General features: G+C 44.4%; 1 protein-coding gene and 1 long non-coding RNA gene across 7 annotated transcripts in view; one reads left to right on the top strand and one right to left on the bottom strand.

Moving 5' to 3' along the window:
• Positions 1–20,980, top strand: part of lsamp (limbic system associated membrane protein) — a 579,644-nt gene that overhangs the window by 550,911 nt on the left and 7,753 nt on the right. For all 3 annotated transcript variants that reach the window (XM_056442006.1, XM_056442005.1, XM_056442004.1), the window contains 2 exons: positions 9,185–9,316; positions 10,304–10,424. In XM_056442006.1, the coding sequence (XP_056297981.1) occupies positions 9,185–9,316; positions 10,304–10,424 (253 nt within the window). The remainder of the gene's footprint in view (positions 1–9,184; positions 9,317–10,303; positions 10,425–20,980) is intronic.
• On the bottom strand, positions 174–2,980 carry LOC130211266 (uncharacterized). Of its 4 annotated transcripts, none has more exons than XR_008834985.1 (6): positions 2,703–2,980; positions 2,055–2,079; positions 1,652–1,814; positions 1,435–1,523; positions 772–850; positions 174–456 (listed from the first exon to the last, which is right to left on the bottom strand). It is a non-coding gene; the product is annotated as an uncharacterized LOC130211266 (long non-coding RNA). The 4 variants fall into 4 exon arrangements; XR_008834986.1 differs by lacking the exon at positions 174–456 and adding an exon at positions 977–1,027 and having other exon boundaries at positions 463–850; XR_008834984.1 differs by lacking the exon at positions 174–456 and adding an exon at positions 981–1,027 and having other exon boundaries at positions 463–850.

The raw sequence follows: 20,980 nt of genomic DNA, 5'->3' as shown, positions 1-20,980 counted from the left end.
TAACGCAGAAATATGATGAACACAGCGTTTTCGGCATTTGCTAAATTTAACTACAGAAAAACAACAAAAACAGACATTTTCTATAAAAGAGTTCTATTGGAGATAGAAGGGTGAAGTTCTCGGGCCTGACTGCACATCGTGAACACAGCCCCTTTCGGGATCAGTAGATTTGAGTGATTGTATTTTAGGGTTTTTGGTCCAAGTGAGAAGCACTCTATGAATAAATTCAGAAGGTGTTCCTCACTCGTTGAGGATACTCCAAATTCAGGGGTAAATAAGTCCGAAGAGTAGCCACACGGCACGGGGAAGATGATCACGGTCACCCATCACGACTGTTCCTCCCAAAACGATGGCAGTAGTTGTAGACTCCAGGTCCAGCGAGTGAGGAGGCCACCATGTCTTCAGCACCGTCAGGGTCCCAATGGAGGTGTGGGACACGTCCAGGTCATCAGAGTCCTAATAACAAGAGCAGCATAAAAAACACAATTACATGTCAAATTTCACGTTGCATTTCTATGGTAGAACACACAATGGTTACTTGGATTCTGATATTATTAGATAATCAAGTGAAAGATGCTCAGGAGTGAGTGCGATGATTAATTCATTGATCATGTGATTCACTGAATGATTGCAAAAGCTAATAATAAAGAATATGAATTATCATATTTACAAATAGGGATATTTGAATGGAACAACAATAATAGAGCAAATGTAAACAACAGAATGTAGAAGGGCCTGAGAACAGGTCGATGCAGTTGCATCACAACACACCCCGATCAGGACCCTTTGGTGGCATCTGCTGTGTTTCCATAGGGTCAAGTCGAAGCTTCATGCCATCCTAAACTCACACCTTCAATAAAGAAAGACCAACGTTTAATACGTGGGCAACCAACCATATTCGTGGAAAACATCCACATTTCTTTGTCACTGCTGCTTCTGGGAAATGTGCTCCTACCACAGGAGGCTGAACAGGTACCTACCATCTTCAGCCGTCACACCTGCATCATATTGGCTGCTCCTGAACCTCCTGTGGCAGGAGAGCGAGCATATTGCCCAAAAGCAACAAAGAAATAGCCATAATGTTACAAGTGAAAACCCTTTTTTGGTAACAGGAGATATTAGTAGAACCCCTCTACCATCATGCAGACATGTAAAGGTGTACAGATGCCCATTTAGGTGTGATATGATTTGTAATTTTTTATTTTGAAGGCCTTTGGGTTTTGAATGGCGCGACTAGAGAGCTGCAACTGGACCCGACTGGAAAGACGGGAGATCCCACTAAAGGGCCCCAATCAGGGATAAGTGAATCAAAAGTATAGAAGCACTGATTGGAAGAGAAGTAGCCAATACCAAAAGATTAACAGGCAGAACACATGAGATATATTGGGCATCCTGTGGTGTGGAATTAAATAATTTTGACTAAAGTCTACTTACAAATTCTTGAAGAAGTCTGCGTTGTCATCTCCAAGGATGACAGGAAGGCCACGGAGGACTGCTGTTCACCTCCCAGTCACATCTGTACTCTAAAAAAATATTTTAAACACACACAATTCACAAGTGTTAAAGGACAATCATTTGACAGCTCTGCATGCAATGCTGTGACACTACTTTATTAACCACATAAAGAAAAATGACTGCTTGAGAAACTTACCCCAGGTGTGACTTGTTGCAGATATTCAAGTTTCTGTCCGACACTTTCCCCCTCTGGGTCTTGAACTTCTCCAGGAAGCGAGGAGTGTATTTGTCGAGATCTTTGAAGAACTCTGATTGCAACTCAGATTTTTGCTTGATAAGTGACAGAATTCAGCCAGAATCTAACGGAAAGAGAAATAAATTAAGATGTAGTCATATTAGACCTACAGTACACACATTACAACATGATACATCACACTGGGCAGAAAACTAGTGGCTTCTAGATTGAACAGATTTCATCAGCTCCCCTCATCGGCCCTTCATGGTCGTCACAGGAGACACTCTGTGAAGACATGGACTCAATCTGGCAACGCTTCCATGTGTTATGCAGTAGTGTGTAGAAGAAAATAAGCAATACTTACAATTCATTGCCAGGTTTTTCAAAGCCTACAAAAGAAACAACAAAAGCAATTAGTCAAACTGCAAATAACTCCTCGTCAAGATGCATTTTTACGGCTAAAAAGCCATCAGTTTAATGGAAGATTTCACAGACAAATATGATTAGAAATGCTTATCCTAGATATAGATAGATATAAGTCATACATTGTCTGTAGGGAGGTTGGCAGGGAGCTTAGTTTCAAACTTGCTATTGGTTATAATGGATGTCATTTCCAGTAAATATCACAAAATAGGAAATGATGTATAAGTAAAAAATTAAAAAACGTTGTACCACATTCGCTGTGGCCGAGAAGTTCTCCATCATACGGTTTGTGGTTGAATTATTCCTCGTTACATTCAACCTACCATTGCATTCACTCTTAACTCAGTGACAGTAGCGTTGTGTGACGTAGTGCTGCGTTAATGCACACGAGTGAGACAGCCACGACGATATCCGCCATTAACATTGTGACTCGTTTGTTTTGAACTTTTGACGGTCTAGCTAGCTTACATTAAACGCTTCGTAAAGTTAAGATTCAACTACGAATATACATATGAACAATATGGCGAAGATACGACGATGTTTACTAAGGACATGAACGGCAAAACGTTATTGAGACGCTGAAACTTACCTGAAAGTAACTCGCACAGTGCACTGCCTTCTCGCTGCCGCCAATCCGTCTCGAGCAAAGAACGTCTTCAGTGGTCGACTGCGCATGCGTATTCGAGCCGAGTGATGCCGAGTCCGCCCGAGTTTCTTCCGAGTCCGCCTCACTCATTTTTTTAAAGTAAAGCTTACTTGAGATAATAAGTTTAATAACTTTACTCACCAAAAAGTGTTCTTTACTAAGTTTCTTAAAGTAAGGTCAACAAAGTAAGCAGAAATGAGTAAAGCTCACTAATTTTTTTAAGTAAACTTTACTATTACATTTTACAGTGTGGGTAAACATTTCTTTGTGACAATGATGCAATAGTTGCATTTTAAATTAGATATGCGGCCCCTAAAATAGCTGTACCTCGTGAAGATAGAAAACTGGACCTCATTATGACACTTCCGATAGCTGCCTCCTAGTGGTGACGCATGGTAGTGCTCTTTACATTTCATTCAGAGATGCTGGTCAGTGTGTATGGATGCTCCATCTTCATCTTCATCGGAGAACACCGGGAGAGAAGTCGGAGAACACCGCTTCCAAAGATCGTCAAAAGACGAGCAACACAAACACACTGCGGGCTGGCAAGAGGAGCGCCGACCTGCAGCCACGGCTCTGGGGAGTGGAAGAACACGTGTGTGTGTGTGTGTGTGTGTGTGTGTGTGTGTGTGTGTGTGTGTGTGTGTGTGTGTGTAGGTGTACTCATGGGGAATGTGTGAACAACAAGAGAGAGAGAGAGAGAATAGGCGTTGGTGTTCTGTCTTAAAAATAGACGTTAAAAACGACGTTTAATGAGTTCTCGGTTAAAACGAGCACACGCTTGGTTGTCTTCCTGCTTCCTGCACCTGCCCTACACACACACACCTCTCTTAAAGAGACAGCGCCCCTCTCTTAAAGAGGCAGAGTCTCTCTCTTAAAGAGGCAGAGTCCCTCTCTTAAAGAGACAGCGCTCCTCTCTTAAAGACACAGCGTCCCTCTCTTAAAGAGACAGCGCTCCACTCTTAAAGAGACAGCGCCCTCTTTTAAAGAGACAGCGCTCCACTCTTAAAGAGACAGCGCCCCTCTCTTAAAGAGACAGCGCTCCTCTCTTAAAGAGACAGCGCCCCTCTCTTAAAGAGACAGCGCTCCTCTCTTAAAGAGACAGCGCTCCTCTCTTAAAGAGGCAGAGTCCCTCTCTTAAAGAGACAGCGCTCCTCTCTCAAACAGACAGTGCCCCTCTCTTAAAGAGACAGCTCTCCACTCTTAAAGAGACAGCGCCCCTCTCTTAAAGAGACAACGCCCCTCTCTTAAAGAGACAGCGCTCCACTCTTAAAGAGGCAGCGCTCTCTTCCAAAGGGACAACAAGCACTTTCTTCACAGGTGATCAACACTCTTAATTATAGCCGTAAACAAACATTTAGAGTACATTTTAAGAAATAAACACAGTTGTATTAAATCGGTAAGATATATGACATAACATATTTCAGGGTGCTACATCATCATCATTTCAATCATCTCAACTGAACAGCTTTGATAATCCCCCAACTTTATCAGGTCGACATTATATGTATTTTTTGTCCAATACCTTTTGATTTGTTATATAATACCTTCAAATGTATTATACTGTTTACTATAATTAGGACGCTTGAGATTGCCCACGCAGATGATAAACTGGAACCATGAAACATGAGCATGTTAGCTTACTGAGTTCTATCTGGGGGAAGAAAGTACTACATTCATTTGTTGTTATTACATTTTTTAAAAAGCTGCTCCTCGTCCTTTTTCTTACTTAACACTGCAATTTATCGCTGTCACCGCCCTCCCTCCCCCTCCTCCCTCCAGATTAGCATAGCATTGTGATTATGTCATACAGTGTAAAGCCAGCATTCATGGAGCTTTATAATGTGCATGTTCACCGCTGTTAGTGCTCGAGGAAAAGTGTCTTCATCCCAGTTTATGCAATTGCACGCGTCACACACACACACACACACACACACACACACCGTAGAAACCCATTCACGCCTCCGCACACAGGCACACCCTCAAGACGAGATTAACCTATCTGTTCATTACGCTTCATTGAACAGATAACGTGACGGGCACGCACACACACACACACACACACACACACACACACACTTCTTTGTATTCTCCTCCGGGGCACGGACACAGATGCGTGACACGGCGTTGTAATTAATTGTTTTGTTTTAGACAACGCGTCACGTTGCGTTCGTCCTTTTTTAGTGATTTGAGCACCGAGCGAGATTACTGACAGTTAATTTGCAGCTTTAAAGAAAAAAGAAAGATAGTTGACTTGAGACGCTTCCTCTCATCTCTCATTTGGATTCCCATCTCTTCACTTTGATCTTTGCAGTCACCTGGCTCTCTCTCTCTCTCTCTCTCTCTCTATGTGTATCCAGAGCCCGAATGAAGAGATTGAGCTTCAATAAGATTTCCATGGCAACAGATTTTTCAATCATACCTCTCCAATCACGTTACTCCGGGCAGTTCGCCCGGCAGGAGCTCTGAAAAGGCTGATCGTGGTCGGGGCTCAGGCATTTGATCATCACTGATACTTCAATCAATATGAAATATTACTGCATGCGCTGGCCTCCATCTGCATCATGCACTTGATATGGATCATTTGGTTATATTTCTCTTTCTCTTTGAAACACTGAAGCCTGACTTCGGGTTGTTGTGGATATTTGGCCGTTCTGTTGTCTTCAGCCTACTTCCTGCACCTGCCCTCCACACAGCCCTCTCTTAAAGACACAGCGCCCCACTCCCAAAGAGACAGCGCTCCACTCTTAAAGAGACATCGTCCCTCTCTTAAAGAGACAGCGCCCCACTCCCAAAGAGACAGCGCTCCACTCCCAAAGAGACAGCGCTCCACACTTAAAGAGACAGCGCCCCTCTCTTAAAGAGACAGCACTCCACTCCCAAAGAGACAGCGCTACACTCTTAAAGAGACAGCGTTCCACTCCTAAAGAGACAGCGCTTCACTTTTAAAGAGACAGCGCAGATATGGATATTTGTGCGTTGTGGCGTTTATTGTTTTGGCTATTTTATCTCCTTTTTTTGTGAGTCGTCAAAAGTTGCCGGTTCGACTTCACGCAGCCTCCATCGCGCGTAATGTGAGCATGAACCCACCATATAATTTACTCCATATAATTTACTCATGGTATTACTCATGATATTACTTATGGTATTACTTATAGTATTACTCATGGTGTTACTCATGGTATTACTCATGGTATTCCTCATGGTAGGCTATTACTCATGGTGTTACTCATGGTATTACTCATGGTATTCCTTATGGTATTACTTATAGTACTTTTGTTCATTGACTTTCTTGAATAAATGTTACTTTCTTAATTCTTGTTGTTCTGAGTTTGTCCTCTTGGTTGAATTCACTTATTGTAAGTCGCTTTGGATAAAAGCGTCTGCTAAATGACATGTAATATAATGTAATTTAATTGTAGTTATTACGTTTGCTAAGTCTCGGGAGACTCCCTCCCCTCATTCGAGCCATAATTGTCTCCTTTTTTGAGAAATATCCATCCACCGAGATCTGCTCCGTTGGCTCACAGCAGATGATTCCTCATTATTAAGTTCCCAATTTCTCATCATTTGTTCTTTTTTTTATGGATATTCAAGTTAAAAAGAAAACAAGCTGTACATCTTCGTATTGTGTGTTCTCACACGCGTCGTTAACCGGCAAAATAAAAGCGTTGGTCATAAAATTTGTAAATAATGCTCCCGGGGGGGGTCTTCAAACCAATTGCTATTTTGTAGAGGTGTTAAAAGTGCAAAATCAATATGGCAGCACATTAAACAATGTGCCATTGCGTCCTCCCGACCTGCCAACAGATCTGTAATAAGACAATTAGCCGTGTCTAATTAGCCATTAAACAATTACTCAGATATATCTGTGTGAGAGCCTCCGTGTGGTTAAGATGTTTTCTCTGACTAACTCCCCCGTTAATTGAAGGTGTCAGAAGGAGAAAAGTACAACTAATAAAAGTCAGCTTTAACAAGTTGTTGAATATTAAATGCGCCTCCGGTGCAAGAGTCGATGGAAGTCATTCAGTCTGCGTTTCCCAACATGACCCGACTGTGAATTTTGAATTAACTCCGCTGTGCGATATGAGTCTGCGGGTGAATGCTTTAGTTCAAATTGCCGCCGTGTTTATTTAGCCCTGAATCAAAAGCCGGTCTCGGCGGACTCTATTCAGAAACTGTAAACGCTTCTGCTCTCGTGCTTTCAGGTTATGTATCAACTGCTTCATATTCAGCGTACTGGCGCCTATAAATACACACACCTGATGCCGGAGTGTGATCCATGAAGCGTGGCATTCAGGAATGTTGAATGTTCCTTTTTTGTCGATGAATGTGCAGCGTTTTGTGTAAAGTGTGTTCCTGAAGGTTTTTGAGTAAATCCTAAAAATGTAGAAGAAAAGGTTCAAATTAAATTTTGTTTTTCTATAGCAGTTGTAATATATATATATAATATTTATATATATACATATATATAGTATATATATATATACATATATAGTATATATACATATTATATATATATACTATACTATATATATATGTTAGCCCATTTCCAGAAGAAAAGAAGAAAAAAAAGAATATTTTTCTATGATATTAAAAATGAAAAAAATATATATCTCTTGCTTTGTTTATATATATATATATAGATATAAAAATGTTTGCCTCGTCTTTTCTTTCTTGTTATCTGCGCTGTATGTTATGGAAGATAATGGGAAGAAACAAAACAAATCATAAAAACACAGCGCACTCTCTCATTTCGACTTTCTATGGGGATATTTTTATTATCACAGCTAAATATCCATTTAATTTTTTTATTTTACTGGGAGGAAATAGGGCTTCCATAAGTATAAACACATATCTGAAGGAACAATAAACATCCAAAGACTGGGAAGACAACCAAACTCAATGGGACTATGTTCAAAGTGCGTAAAGTTTCTCTGACATTCATTCAAATGTTCCATACGAAGAGTTCAAACGCAGTGGCGGGCCGTGGGCCTGGGGCCTGGGCCTTCAGTGAGGTCCTACACAGTCCCACCCGAATTAATCCACCTCTTATGACTATCATTATGATGCCATGGCTCTAGACCAGGGCTGCTCAATACGTCGATCACGGCGTAGTATTGGTAGATCGCATGACATTAAAAAAAATTGGCCCGCCCCCGTCATTTTCTCTATAGCACGTCTTTGTTCATTTATTAAACTAAACAGCCGTCTGATGTTGATCGTATCTACACAACAGCATGTCATTTCTCTCGGCTCTCCGTCTCGCGCGCTGCAGAATGCGCATCGGGACGGAGAAAAAGAAGAAAAAAAAGTAACTTGCACTAGTTTGTTCACTAAACAGGGCATTGTCGCACCCAAAGCAGATTCACCGTGATGATAAAGACACATAACTATTCACTGAAAATAAAAGAAAGGTAACAAATAATTTGCAACATAGGCTATTTGCCATTTTATTTTGTGCCAAACATACATATTTAATAAAAAATAGAATGCATTGTATGCCTACTCACCAAAGACTGATTATTTGAACACAAAATCCATCCTTCTTTCTTTCCTCAAGAAGACTTCAATGACTCTGTTGTACAGTCTATCTGTGCATTTTAGTTCCACCAATAAGTCCTTTTCTATCGACATGGAGGCTAATGCTGAAAGCCGAGTCTGTCCAGTAGCAAAAGTTCGTCTTGAGAAAGGCGTTAAAAGTATATGCTCGACCAAATCGACATATTCTCCTCCTTCCGCCATTGTGGGTTGAAAAAACAGCTTTGTAGTCCGCGAATTAATTCCTTTATCAAATTCAGTTTCCTAGTTCTGAGGTTTTGCATATACCTGCCCAGTGCCCATAGACCCCGCCTCTCAATATTGGTAATCCAATCAAAAGACGTGCAGCACGACGCCTGCTAGCTGGCTCCTGTGCCGGTTCCGGGCCTTCTAGAAGGCCTAGAGGAGCCAACTCTAAAGCTGATTGGTTGACACAACATTGTCATTCCCATTCACTTGAACCTACCAGCGCCCGCAATGTTGATTCTGAAGGCCTAAGGGCAGATTTTAGCCCCCTGGCAACACACGATGGCTGAATATGATTGGATAAAAGATCTAACACAAAGACCAGCCCTCCAAATCTCAACCTGGGGCTGGCAGCAGCGCAACCAAGAGGAAGGCTATGAAATGAAGAGTGTAACTCTTACTCTGGGGAATCATTGAATACATATTTGTGGGAACATTTATTTAAAAAAAATTATATTCTGATGATGTTTAGGCCAGCAGAGAAGGCCTTGCTGGCCCTTACGGCCCGCCACTGTTCAAATTAGACAGAAACATTAACGTTGTCTTCTTCCCTCCTCCTCCTTTTTGTCTCTCTCTCTCTCTTGGCTCCTCCCCCTCTCGCCTCCCTCCATCCCCCGCCGCCTCCGTCCCTCCTGCAGCGGAGCCGCTGGACGGAGAGGAATACCTGGACATCATCGGCATAATGCGGAACCAGGCGGGCCGCTACGAATGCAAGGCCAGCAACGACGTCGCCACGCCGGACGTCAAATACGTCAACGTGGTCGTCAGCTGTGAGTGACGTTCATAATGTTCGGCGATTCACGTTAATATTAACGGTAACCCCCGACGATGAGGGGGCGATGGAAAAAAAAGCGATCAAGATGGCGAGACTGGAGAGCGGAGGCGTGCAGGATATAGTGCGGTGCGGGGACTGAATCTCGAAAGTTTTTGGAGCACCCTTCAGTCTTCTCGAGGCCAATCCAGGTAGAGAGAGAGATATCTCTCGCTTCGATTGCAACCCCGTCGTCTCCATGGTGACTCTCAAGTACCGCCGTCATTAAAAGATGCTCTCAGAGAAAGATCCCCTAATTACATCTCCTCGGGGGGGGGGGGGGGGGGCCTTGTTGGAGCTGTCGAGTGTAATGCGTCTGTCGGATTGATGAACATTTTTCCGAGACATCACAAAACCCACTTCCCTCTCGAGGAGTTACATCATTCTCTTTGAGATGAACAAATGGCGCGTGGCCGGTTGCCCAATGTGTACTTTAGCCGAGTCCGAGTGGCCCGATTGAAATGATGGAGATTGCTTTATGAAACCATTTCTTGGTGTGTAATCGGAAAAATGGAAAAAAACGGACCAATAATCCGACGTATTGATGGCCGCTGCGAGGTTTAGGAGAAATTGTTATCCGTGTGACGAATGTTATATAAAGCGTAATATCTAAAAGTGAAAAAGTGCATACAAAGTTTGAGCACTGATTATCTCCCTAAGTCACGAATTATGTATCTCACGTTGGTTCTCCGAAACGTGAAGGACAAAAATGTCGAATTAAATTGCAACGATGTCTGTGGCTTTGTGGGCTTCAATGAGTGAGATTCAAAAAGCTAGATATTATAAACAATAAAGAATATATCAATGTCAGTATTCAGACGTGACTTTCACCTTCTCGGAAAAGGAGATCTGGGCATACATGTTTTTAAAAAGAAAACAGGACTTTGATTTTGCTTAGTATATTTTTTTTTACGGATGTAACTTCTACTCCAACTTGACTTTGCAGACCCTCCAACAATAAAGAAAACCCAGAGCTCAGAGACCCCGGTGGGCCGCATGGGGACGCTGCAGTGTGAAGCCACGGCCGTGCCCACGCCGGAGTTCGAATGGTACCGGGACGAGAAAAGGTAAAAAATAAAGAAGAAGAAGAAGAAAAAGCATTCATCACCACATAGCTGCATACATTCAGAAAATACATAGGAATACTTTTTATTCTGTGTGACACTTCAAGATAGCAGGCTACAACCATGAAAAACGGATATACCCCCCCCCCCCCTTCGGTTCAAGATGGGTTAACCCATTCAGTGAGCTATACACGAGGCGTACTCCACCTATTCTGCTCTTGCTTCTTTAAGTTAGCTTAGCAGATAGCTAACAGCAGAGACATAAACCCGGAAATCCAAAGTTGAATTCAGGATTTTTTATATGAACCTTACAAACTGTCCACACACATATAACTAAACACAAAACTATGATTAGCACAACGCCATCATGCCAGAAATGACCACCATGACCACTAATTGCTATTAGCATCTAGCTAATCACAATTAGCATATATTGCTACGGCACAATATTATACTGTCACAGTAATTACACAGACAGCAGATAGTGACATGTTACATTCATACAGACATTCACAGACTTAGCACTTGAAAGGTTATCAAGCAGTGAAGAGAAACGTAGCTGCAGAATGTGCTTTCAGTAGAATCGTGAAACAGGAACTAGCTACGGTAAGAGAGGAGGGACAAATCCAAGAACGAAATAGGCAATTGCATTCTACGCCACTTGGCGTCTCTAATGCAACACATGAGGCAGAAAGGAGTGCACAAGCCATTCGTCTTCGTCTCCCACAACCATATCAGCTAATTACCTCCTCCTCTTGTTCCCCGGCTCTCTCTCTCCCTCACATGTCAAATTACCGGAAACAACCAAAGTCTTTGAGGGAGAAGCCGTCACAACAACAACTCGTTGTTTGTGTCAGGACGTTCAGCCCCAGAGCTCATGAGGCGCTCTGCGCGTGGTCTATTTACGTGTTATTCTGTCCTGAAACACTCGCTAATTAGTGGTGGCTCACGTGACGAAGGGTCACGGAAAAAAGGACCTTAAAATTCAACTCCCACTGAAACTTTGGTTTTTATGGATAAAATAACGAGGTGGAAATAATTAGATTTCCATTGAATTCAGTGCGGCCGGTGCACTGTTGTTGTTTTGAGCACAATAAAGCAATTAGTGGGAAGCTAAATAAAAAAATCATATGGAGCACTGTTCCCCATGTAAGAGTTTGGTGAATCCTATATATATAATATATAACTAATTGATAACCACTCGCTTATCATTCTTTGTGTTTTCTTTTTATTATTTAATTTTAAGAACACAAACGAATGTTTATTTTGAAGTGCAAAAGATCTAGTAAAACCATGTGTGTCTGCGTCTCAGCTGACTCCAGACCAGTAAACGATCATTGGGACGATGACCAGAAGTGCTCAAGCGTCCTAGAACCCACCCAACGCAACAACCAATCACATCACGGGGTTCTGGTGGACCCGCCCACCTGCCAATCAATACGAGGAAACGTGACGGACGTTTGCTGAGAGTTGTGATGTTTGTTATGAACTGGGATCGGACCTGTGATCTTTCAAAGAGCAACTTTACCTGTTTAACACAATTGTTGTTTAACTGTTCAACAAATGTCAAAGACGAAGACTTGGTGGATCTCTCTCTCTCTCTCTCTCTCCGTCACCTTATTCTCTGCGCCCGGCCTCCGTGGGCGTAATGGATCTCTCCCGTCCCCTTATTTGTCGAAACCTGCCCTGGCGGCGTTCCCGTTGTCACCCCCCCCCCCACACCCCGATGTTAATGCGATGGCGCCGTGCGTGGTTTGATAATGACTAATCACCCACTTAATCACTCGCTGGGCCGTTATCGCGACTTTAATTGAAATAACCGCGCCAGACGGCAACAGCGGATTCTGAGATATTTTTTTGGAGAAGAGAGAACGGAGAAATCCCCCCTTCCACCCCCCCCCCCCTCTCCCGCATGCAATTTGTGATACACAAGTCCCTCAAAGTCCGAATAACCCCTTTTTCTCATGCCACGGCGAGTAATTCCGCTGGAATGGGAAATCCGCGGCAGACACAGGTGTTCGTTGGGGAAGCGATCAATTTTTAAGTGTCGCGGAAAACACTCGGACAAGAGGATCGGAGCGCGATGACATTCAGAGGCCACAGAGGGGGGGAAAGAGGGGGGGGGGGAGGTTATCACGCACGCGGTCTCCAAAGTAAGTCGGCTTAACGCCGCCGCTCGAGAAGGAAGATTTATGGCGGTTGAAATATGTTTCCATTATCTGTTGTTTTTCCAACCGCCATCGAATCTCCGTCGTGTTGTCCCCGTGAGGATTTTGGCTGTGTGCCTCCTATTTCATGACCCCCCCCTCCCCCCCCCCCCCTAAATCCTCTACGCCATTAAGTGTTATTGCACTTTTCTCCTTGGATGACGATGTTGATGCACCGTAATGCAAATTATGAATAATTGGCGGCCGCCGGCGAGCGTTGTTCGATCCCCTCAAGTCTCAGCACACGGAATTGGGGTTTCTTTTTTGCGTGCACCGAAAGGCCCCATAAGGCCCCATAAGGACACATAAGGCCCCATAAGGCCCCAAAAGGACACATAAGGACCCATAAGGCCCCATAAGGCCCCAAAAGGACACATGAGGACCCATAAGGACCCATAAGGCCCCAAAAGGACACATAAGGACCCATAAGGCCCCATAAGGACACATAAGGCCCCATAAGGCCCCATAAGGACCCATAAGGCCCCATAAGGCCCCATAAGGCCCCAAAAGGACCCATAAGGCCCCATAGACTGGATTACTGCAACTCCTTATTATCAGGCTGCTCTAATAAATCTCTTAGGTCCCTCCAGTTGATCCAGAATGCTGCAGCTCGTGTTCTCACTAAAACTAAGAAAAGAGATCACATCACTCCTGCACTAGCTGCTCTCCACTGGCTCCCAGTAAAATCAAGAATCACTTTTAAAATTCTTCTCTTAACCTACAAAGCCTTGATTGGTGATGCACCATCATATCTTAAGGAGCTTGTAGTACCATATTGCCCCACTAGAGAGCTACGCTCACTAAATGCGGGACTACTTGTAGTTCCTCGAGTCTTAAAAAGTAGAATGGGAGCCAGAGCCTTTAGTTATCAAGCTCCTCTTTTATGGAACCAGCTTCCACCTTCAGTCCGGGAGGCAGACACAGTCACCTCGTTTAAGAGTAGACTGAAGACCTTCCTCTTTGACAGAGCTTATAGTTAGGGCTGAATCAGGTTCACCTGGTCCAGCCCCTTGATATGCTGCTATAGGCTTATAGCTGCCGGGGGACGTTTTAGGATGCACTGAGTACCTATCTCCTCTTTTTTTTCTCTCCTTAAGGATGAATTTTCATCTCTCAATCAATTCAATTCAATTCAATTCAGTTTATTTGTATAGCCCAATTTCACAAATTACAAATTTGTCTCGGAGTGCTTTACAATCTGTACACATAGACATCCCTGCCCCAAAACCTCACATCGGACCAGGAAAAACTCCCAAATAACCCTTCAGGGGGAAAAAAAGGGAAGAAACCTGGAGGAGAGCAACAGAGGAGGATCCCTCTCCTAGGATGGACAGATGCAATAGATGTAATGTGTACAGAAGGACAGATTTAGAGTTAAAATACATTCAATGAATATGACAGAGTGTATGAATAGTTCATAGTAGGCATATTCCACGATGGAGACCTCCACGATCCATCAGGCAGATGGCGGTGGGGAGGAGGAGTGGGCGGAGTCTCAACAGGACAGTGGCGTAGTCATGAGCAGGAATTCCACGACCCAGACGATCCATCAGGCAGATAGGATCTATGCCGTCTCATAGGGTCCGATGACCCCATGAGACGTAAAGTCAAAAGGACTTCCAGGGAGAAAGCAGAGTTAGTAACGTGTGATTGAGAGATGAAAATTCATCCTTAAGGAGAGAAAAGAGGAGATAGGTACTCAGTGCATCCTAAAACGTCCGCCGGCTGCTAAAAGTCTATAGCAGCATATCAAGGGGCTGGACCAGGGCAAACCTGATTCAGCCCTAACTATAAGCTCTGTCAAAGAGGAAGGTCTTAAGTCTACTCTTAAACGAGGTGACTCTGTCTGCCTCCCGGACTGAAATTGGAAGCTGGTTCCATAAAAGAGGAGCTTGATAAGTAAAGCCTCTGGCTCCCATTCTACTTTTTAAGACTCTAGGAACTACAAGTAGTCCCGCATTTAGTGAGCGTAGCGCTCTAGTGGGGCAATATGGTACGACAAGCTCCTTAAGATATGATGGAGCATCACCAATCAAGGCTTTGTAGGTTAAGAGAAGAATTTTAAAAGTGATTCTTGATTTTACTGGGAGCCAGTGCAGAGCAGCTAGTGCAGGAGTGATGTGATCTCTTTTCTTAGTTTTAGTGAGAACACGAGCTGCAGCATTCTGGATCAACTGGAGGGACCTAAGAGATTTATTAGAGCAGCCTGCTAATAAGGAGTTGCAGTAATCCAGTCTCAAGTAACGAACGCGTGAACCAATTTTTCTGCATCTTTTGAGACAAGATGTGCCTGATTTTTGAAATATTACGTAGATGAAAGAATGCAGTCCTTGAGATTTGCTTTACGTGGGAGTTAAAGGACAAGTCCCGATCAAAGATAACGCCAAGATTCTTTACAGTGGTGTTGGATGCCAGGGCAATGCCGTCTACAGAATCCACATCACCAGATAATTGATCTCTGAGGTGCTCAGGGCCGATTAAAATTACTTCGGTTTTGTCTGAGTTTAACATCAAGAAGTTGCAGGTCATCCATGTTTTATGTCTTTAAGACATGCTTGAATTTTACAGAGTTGGTTGCTCTCCTCTGGTTTTATCGATAAATATAGTTGAGTATCATCTGCATAACAATGAAAGTTTATGGAGTGTTTCCTGATAATATTGCCCAAAGGAAGCATGTATAAGGTAAATAAAATTGGTCCAAGCACAGAACCTTGTGGAACTCCGTGATTAACGTTGGTGGTTATCGGGGCGTCATCGTTTACAAATACAAACTGAGATCGATCTGATAAATAGGATTTAAACCAAATTAGTGCCGTGCCTGAAATGCCAATCGACTGCTCCAGTCTCTGTAACAGGATGTCATGGTCAATGGTGTCGAATGCAGCACTAAGGTCTAACAAGACCAGGACAGAGAGGAGTCCTTTATCTGCTGCCATTAAGAGGTCATTTGTAATTTTCACCAGTGCCGTCTCGGTGCTGTGGTGTTTTCTAAATCCTGATTGAAATTTCTCAAATAAACTATTATGATGTAGAAAGTCGCACAACTGATTTGCGACCACTTTCTCAAGGATCTTGGAGAGGAGGGGAGGTTAGAGATCGGTCTGTAGTTAGCCAATACCTCTGGATCCAGAGTGGGCTTCTTCAGGAGAGGTTTAATAACAGCCACCTTGAAGGAGTGTGGTACGTGGCCTGTTAGCAGAGACACATTGATAATATCTAATAGAGAGCCGCCAATTAAAGGCAAAACGTCTTTAAGCAGCCTCGTCGGGATGGGGTCCAAGAGACAGGTAGGCGTGTTGAAGTAGAAACCGTTGAAAATAATTGGTCACGGTTGATAGGAGAAAATCCTCCAAATATACACCAGGGCATACAGCGGTTTCCAAGGCCATTCCACTTGAGAACAGATTGGCACTGGTTATGGGCAAGAGATTATTAATCTTGTCCTTAATAGTTAAAATCTTTTCATTAAAGAAGTTCATAAAGTCATTACCACTAAGGTTTATAGGAATGCTCGGCTCCACAGAGCTGTGACTCTCTGTCAGCCTGGCTACAGTGCTGAAGAGAAACCTGGGGTTGTGCTTATTTTTCTATTATTGATGAGTAATAGGCTGCTCTGGCATTACGGAGGGCCTTCTTATATGTTTTAAGACTATCTCGCCAAACTAAGCGGGATTCTTCGAGATTAGTTGAACGCCATATGCGTTCAAGCTTTCGTGACGTGTGCTTCAGTTTGCGGGTCTGAGGGTTATACCAGGAGCAAACCTCCTCTTCCTCACTGTCTTCTTCTTCAGAGGGCTATCGAGTCCAGTGTCATTCTCAGAGAGCCTATGGCACTGTCAACAAGATGATCAATCTGGGACGGACTAAAGTTAGACCAGGAGTCCTCTGTTATATTGAGACGTGGTATCGAATCAAATACAGAAGGAATCGCTTCTTTAAATTTAGCTACAGCACTATCAGTTAGACATCTAGTGTAGAAACTTTTGACTAACGGAGTACACTCCGGTAGTATAAATTCAAAAGTTATGAGGTTGTGGTCTGACAGAAGAGGATTCTGTGGGAAGACGTTCAAATGCTCAATGTCAACGCCATAAGTAAGAACAAGATCAAGCGTGTGGCCAAAGCTGTGAGTGGGTTTCTGTACTCTCTGACAGAAGCCAATCGAGTCCAACAAGGAGATGAATGCAGCACTAAGGCAATCATTATCAACATCCACATGGATATTAAAATCTCCAACAATAATAACTTTATCGGTTTTAAGAACCAAACTTGATATAAATTCTGAGAATTCAGATATAAACTCTGAATATGGACCTGGTGGCGGTACAGAATCACAAATCGAATTGGCTGTAGTGTTTTCCAGGTTGGATGTGAAAGACTAAGAACAAGGCTTTCAAATGAGGTGTAGTGTAATTTTGGTTGAGGATTAATTAATAGGCTCGATTCAAAGATGGCTGCTACTCCACCTCCTCGACCGGTGCCTCGAGGAATGTGAGTATTAATATGACTTGGAGGAGTCGATTCATTCAGGCAGACATATTCTTCATGGCTCAGCCAGGTTTCAGTTAGGCAACATAAATCAATGTGATTATCTGATATTAAATCATTCAGTAACACAGCTTTAGATGACAGAGATCGAATATTTAGGAGACCACATTTAATAGACCTATTTTGTTGCACTGCTGAAATAATTGTGTTAACTTGTATAAGGTTATTGTCGACTCCTCTTCTGCTTACTTTTGATTTATTTAATTGAAGTGGCGTGGGACAGACACAGTCTCTACTCTAAAGTCAAGGGTGGGTAACTGCTCGAATGGAAGAGCAGAGAAGGTGTTAAACTACAACTCTGCTCCCGGTTCCTGATCTGAACCCTGGGTTGTCATAGATTAAGTCCGGTGATCAACTTGGTCATATTCGCAGAAATGAGACGCTCCGTCCAACGTGGGATGAATGCCGCCTCCTCATCAGATCAGGTTTTCCCCAGAAAGTCTTCCAGTTGTCTTTAGCCCACATTATTCGCTGGGCACCACCTCGACAGCCAGCGGTTGAAAGACGACATTCGCTATACAATTCGTCTGTCTGCAAATTTGGGAGAGGGCCAGAGAAAATTACGGTGTCCGACAACGTCTTGGCATAAGCACACCGATTCCACATTAATTTTAGTGAGTTCCGAGCGGCTCGGCGTCATTACCACCGGCGTGTATTACAATCTGACTGTATCTCCGCTTATCCTTAGCCAGCAGCTTCAAACAAGACTCCACGTCGCCCGCTCTGGCCCCCGGGAGGCACGACTCTGGTCCGTGGCTTCGCTATTTTCACGTTCCTGACTATAGAGCTCCCGATAACCAGGGTGTGTTCCTCAGCGGGTGTGTCGCTGAGCAGGGAAAACTGGTTCGAAACGTGAAGTGGTTGGTGCACAGCGGGCTTCTGTGTAGACTTACTAACTCTGCTTTCTCCCCGGAGTCCTTTTGACTTCACGTCTCATGGGGTCATCGGACCCTATGAGACGACATAGATCCTATCTGCCTGATGGATCATCGAGGTTTGGGTCGTGGAATTCCTGTTCCTGACTACGCCACTGTCCTGTTGAGACTCCGCCCACTGTTGAGACTCCTCCTCCCCACCGCCATCTGCCTGATGGATCGTGGAGGTCTCCATCGCGGAATATGCCTACTATGAACTATTCATACACTCTGTCACATTCATTGAATGTATTTTAACTCTAAATCTGTCCTTCTGTACACATTACATCTATTGCACCTGTCCATCCTGGAGAGGGATCCTCCTCTGTTGCTCTCCTGCAGGTTTCTTCCCTTTTTTTCCCCCTGAAGGGTTATTTGGGAGTTTTTCCTGGTCCGATGTGAGGTTTTGGGGCAGGGATGTCTATGTGTACAGATTGTAAAGCACTCTGAGACAAATTTGTAATTTGTGAAATTGGGCTATACAAATAAACTGAAAATAAACTGAATAAGGCCCCATAAGGCCCCATAAGGACACATAAGGACACATAAGGACCCATAAGGACCCATAAGGCCCCATTAGGACCCATACGGACCCATAAGGCCCCATTAGGACCCATAAGGACCCCTATGGGATGCCTTCAAGTTCTCCCGTCAGCAGTGAAGGGCTTAATGCCCTTTCCTGCAAAATAAAAAAAGAAGAAGAAACCAAGATTATGGCTCCAAACTTGTAAACAATAAGTGATGGAACTGGATTTTCACCTCTCATCCTCATCAATGGTGTGTCGTCGTCGTCGTCGTCCGTCCCCCCCCCGACTGCCATTATTTTTCTCCCATCCTCTGTTGACGAGGTTTCCGTAAGTCAGAGTTGAACCCGCTCCGAGAGCCAAAAGTAAAGTATGCTCATGTTTTATTGATGTGGACTCAACCCCACAAAATGAAATGAACCTCGCCTCTTTGGCAACTTCCGACTTTTTCATTTCCCCCTGTGTGTTTGTGTGTGTGTGTGAGTGTGTGTGTGTGTGTGTGTGTGTGTGGGGGGGGGGGGTATGTTGCCCCAAATAAATCCCACAGAAGCTCTCCTGCAATAGGTTTGAGGCATATTATTTATTTATTTATTTTGCTCCAGTTATCTAGTGGCAGGTTTTGAAAAGCATCGCTCTCACCTGCCCGAACAAACCTGAAGGAGTAAACACACACACACAAACACACACACACACACACAAACACACACACACACGTAGTTCAGTACATCTGCCCCTTCAAGTCAAAATACTGAGTAACGCTCACCCCAAAGGACGAGCTCGAGCCCCATGATGACTTGTGGTTTAAGCCTTGGAGGGTTTGGGTGAAGCCTCCATTGGAGGCGGTCGCTCCTCTTTTGCCGCCATGTTTCTCACATTCTGTCCCGCATGGCGGCCGCCATGACACGTGTGTCGCTGCAGGCACCGAAACCGCTTTCCATCGTCTCCGGGTTCTTGCCTCGGCGGGACTCTCCACCCGATTTTCATTTCTCCTCCGCCCTGAATCACCCGTCACTTCCTCCACCGCCTCCATCGAGGCTGCGGTGACCTCCTCTAGAGGCGCCCTCACGCCACGGAGATCAGATCCCCGGTCTGTCATCTCCACCGGTGACACACACACACACACATGGCCAAATAGGAGGGAGGGAGGGAGGAAGGAAGGAAGGAAGGAAGCAATTGAAGGAAGCAATTGAAGGAAGGAAAGAAGGAAGGAAAGAATGAAGGAAAGGGAAGGAAAGGCAGGAAGTATGGAAGGAGGGAAAGAAACAAAAGAAGGAAGGAAGGAGGGACGGACGGAAGGGGGGAGGGAGGAAGGAAGTATTGAAGGAAGTAAGGAAAGGAAGGAAGTAAGGAAGGAGAAGAAAAGGATAGGAAAGGAAGAAAGCGATTGAAGGAACTTTGGAAGGAAAGAAAGAAGGAAGGAGAGAGGGATGGAAGGAGGGAGGGAGGAAGGGGGAGGGAGGAAGTAAGGAAAGGGAGGAAGGAAGAAAGAAAGGAATGAAAAACGATGGAAGGAAGTATGGAAGGAAAGAAAGAAGGAAGGAGGGAGGGAGGGAGGAAGGAAGGAAGGAAGCAATTGAAGGAAGGAAAGAAGGAAAGGGAAGGAAAGGCAGGAAGTATGGAAGGAGGGAAAGAAACAATAGAAGTAAGGAAGGAAGGAAGGAGGGATGGACGGAAGGGGGGAGGGAGGAAGGAAGTATTGAAGGAAGTAAGGAAGGAGAAGAAAAGGATAGGAAAGGAAGAAAGCGATTGAAGGAACTTTGGAAGGAAAGAAAGAAGGAAGGAGAGAGGGATGGAAGGAGAGAGGGAGGGAGGGATGGAGGAAGGAAGCGATGGAAGGAAGTAAAGAAGGAAGGAAGGAAGGAAGGAAAGTCTTTCATCTCCACTGATGACACACACACACACACACACACACACACGGCCAGACGAGTCAACTGGTTCCCCTGGTGGCGCTGAGCGTCGCGGCGCTGCTGCCCCCTGCTGGACGCTGAGCGTGATGCTGGTGCTGAGGAGAGACCCTCCAGGAGGTCGACGGACTCCTGCCAACTGCCCTGATGAGGGATCCCGGCCCGCTGTGCCTGGAAGAGGAAAAGCTGGCCGAGACGCAGGCGGGTTTATGTCAGGATGATCTTGATCATCATGCCCCGTAATCTACAGAGAAAATATGAGTTTTCTTTCAGCTCCCCGGTGTGATGCATCATGGGTCTCTCCCCGCAGCTTCTTAGTAGTGCAGTCACACGCCGGAGAGCGTGTCTCTGCTGGTCTTATCGTGGGCGGTGGCTTTGCTTTTAGATGAAGCGGCCCTCCCTTACACTCACACACACACACACACACACACACACGCTGCCACCCTTCCCAAGGTGGGAAGG

The sequence above is a fragment of the Pseudoliparis swirei genome, chromosome 20 (assembly GCF_029220125.1).
Source record: "Pseudoliparis swirei isolate HS2019 ecotype Mariana Trench chromosome 20, NWPU_hadal_v1, whole genome shotgun sequence".
NCBI classification, from domain to species: domain Eukaryota; kingdom Metazoa; phylum Chordata; class Actinopteri; order Perciformes; family Liparidae; genus Pseudoliparis; species Pseudoliparis swirei.
The sequence above is the reverse complement of the archived record's forward strand: the minus strand, read 5'-3'. Positions and strand labels throughout refer to the sequence as shown.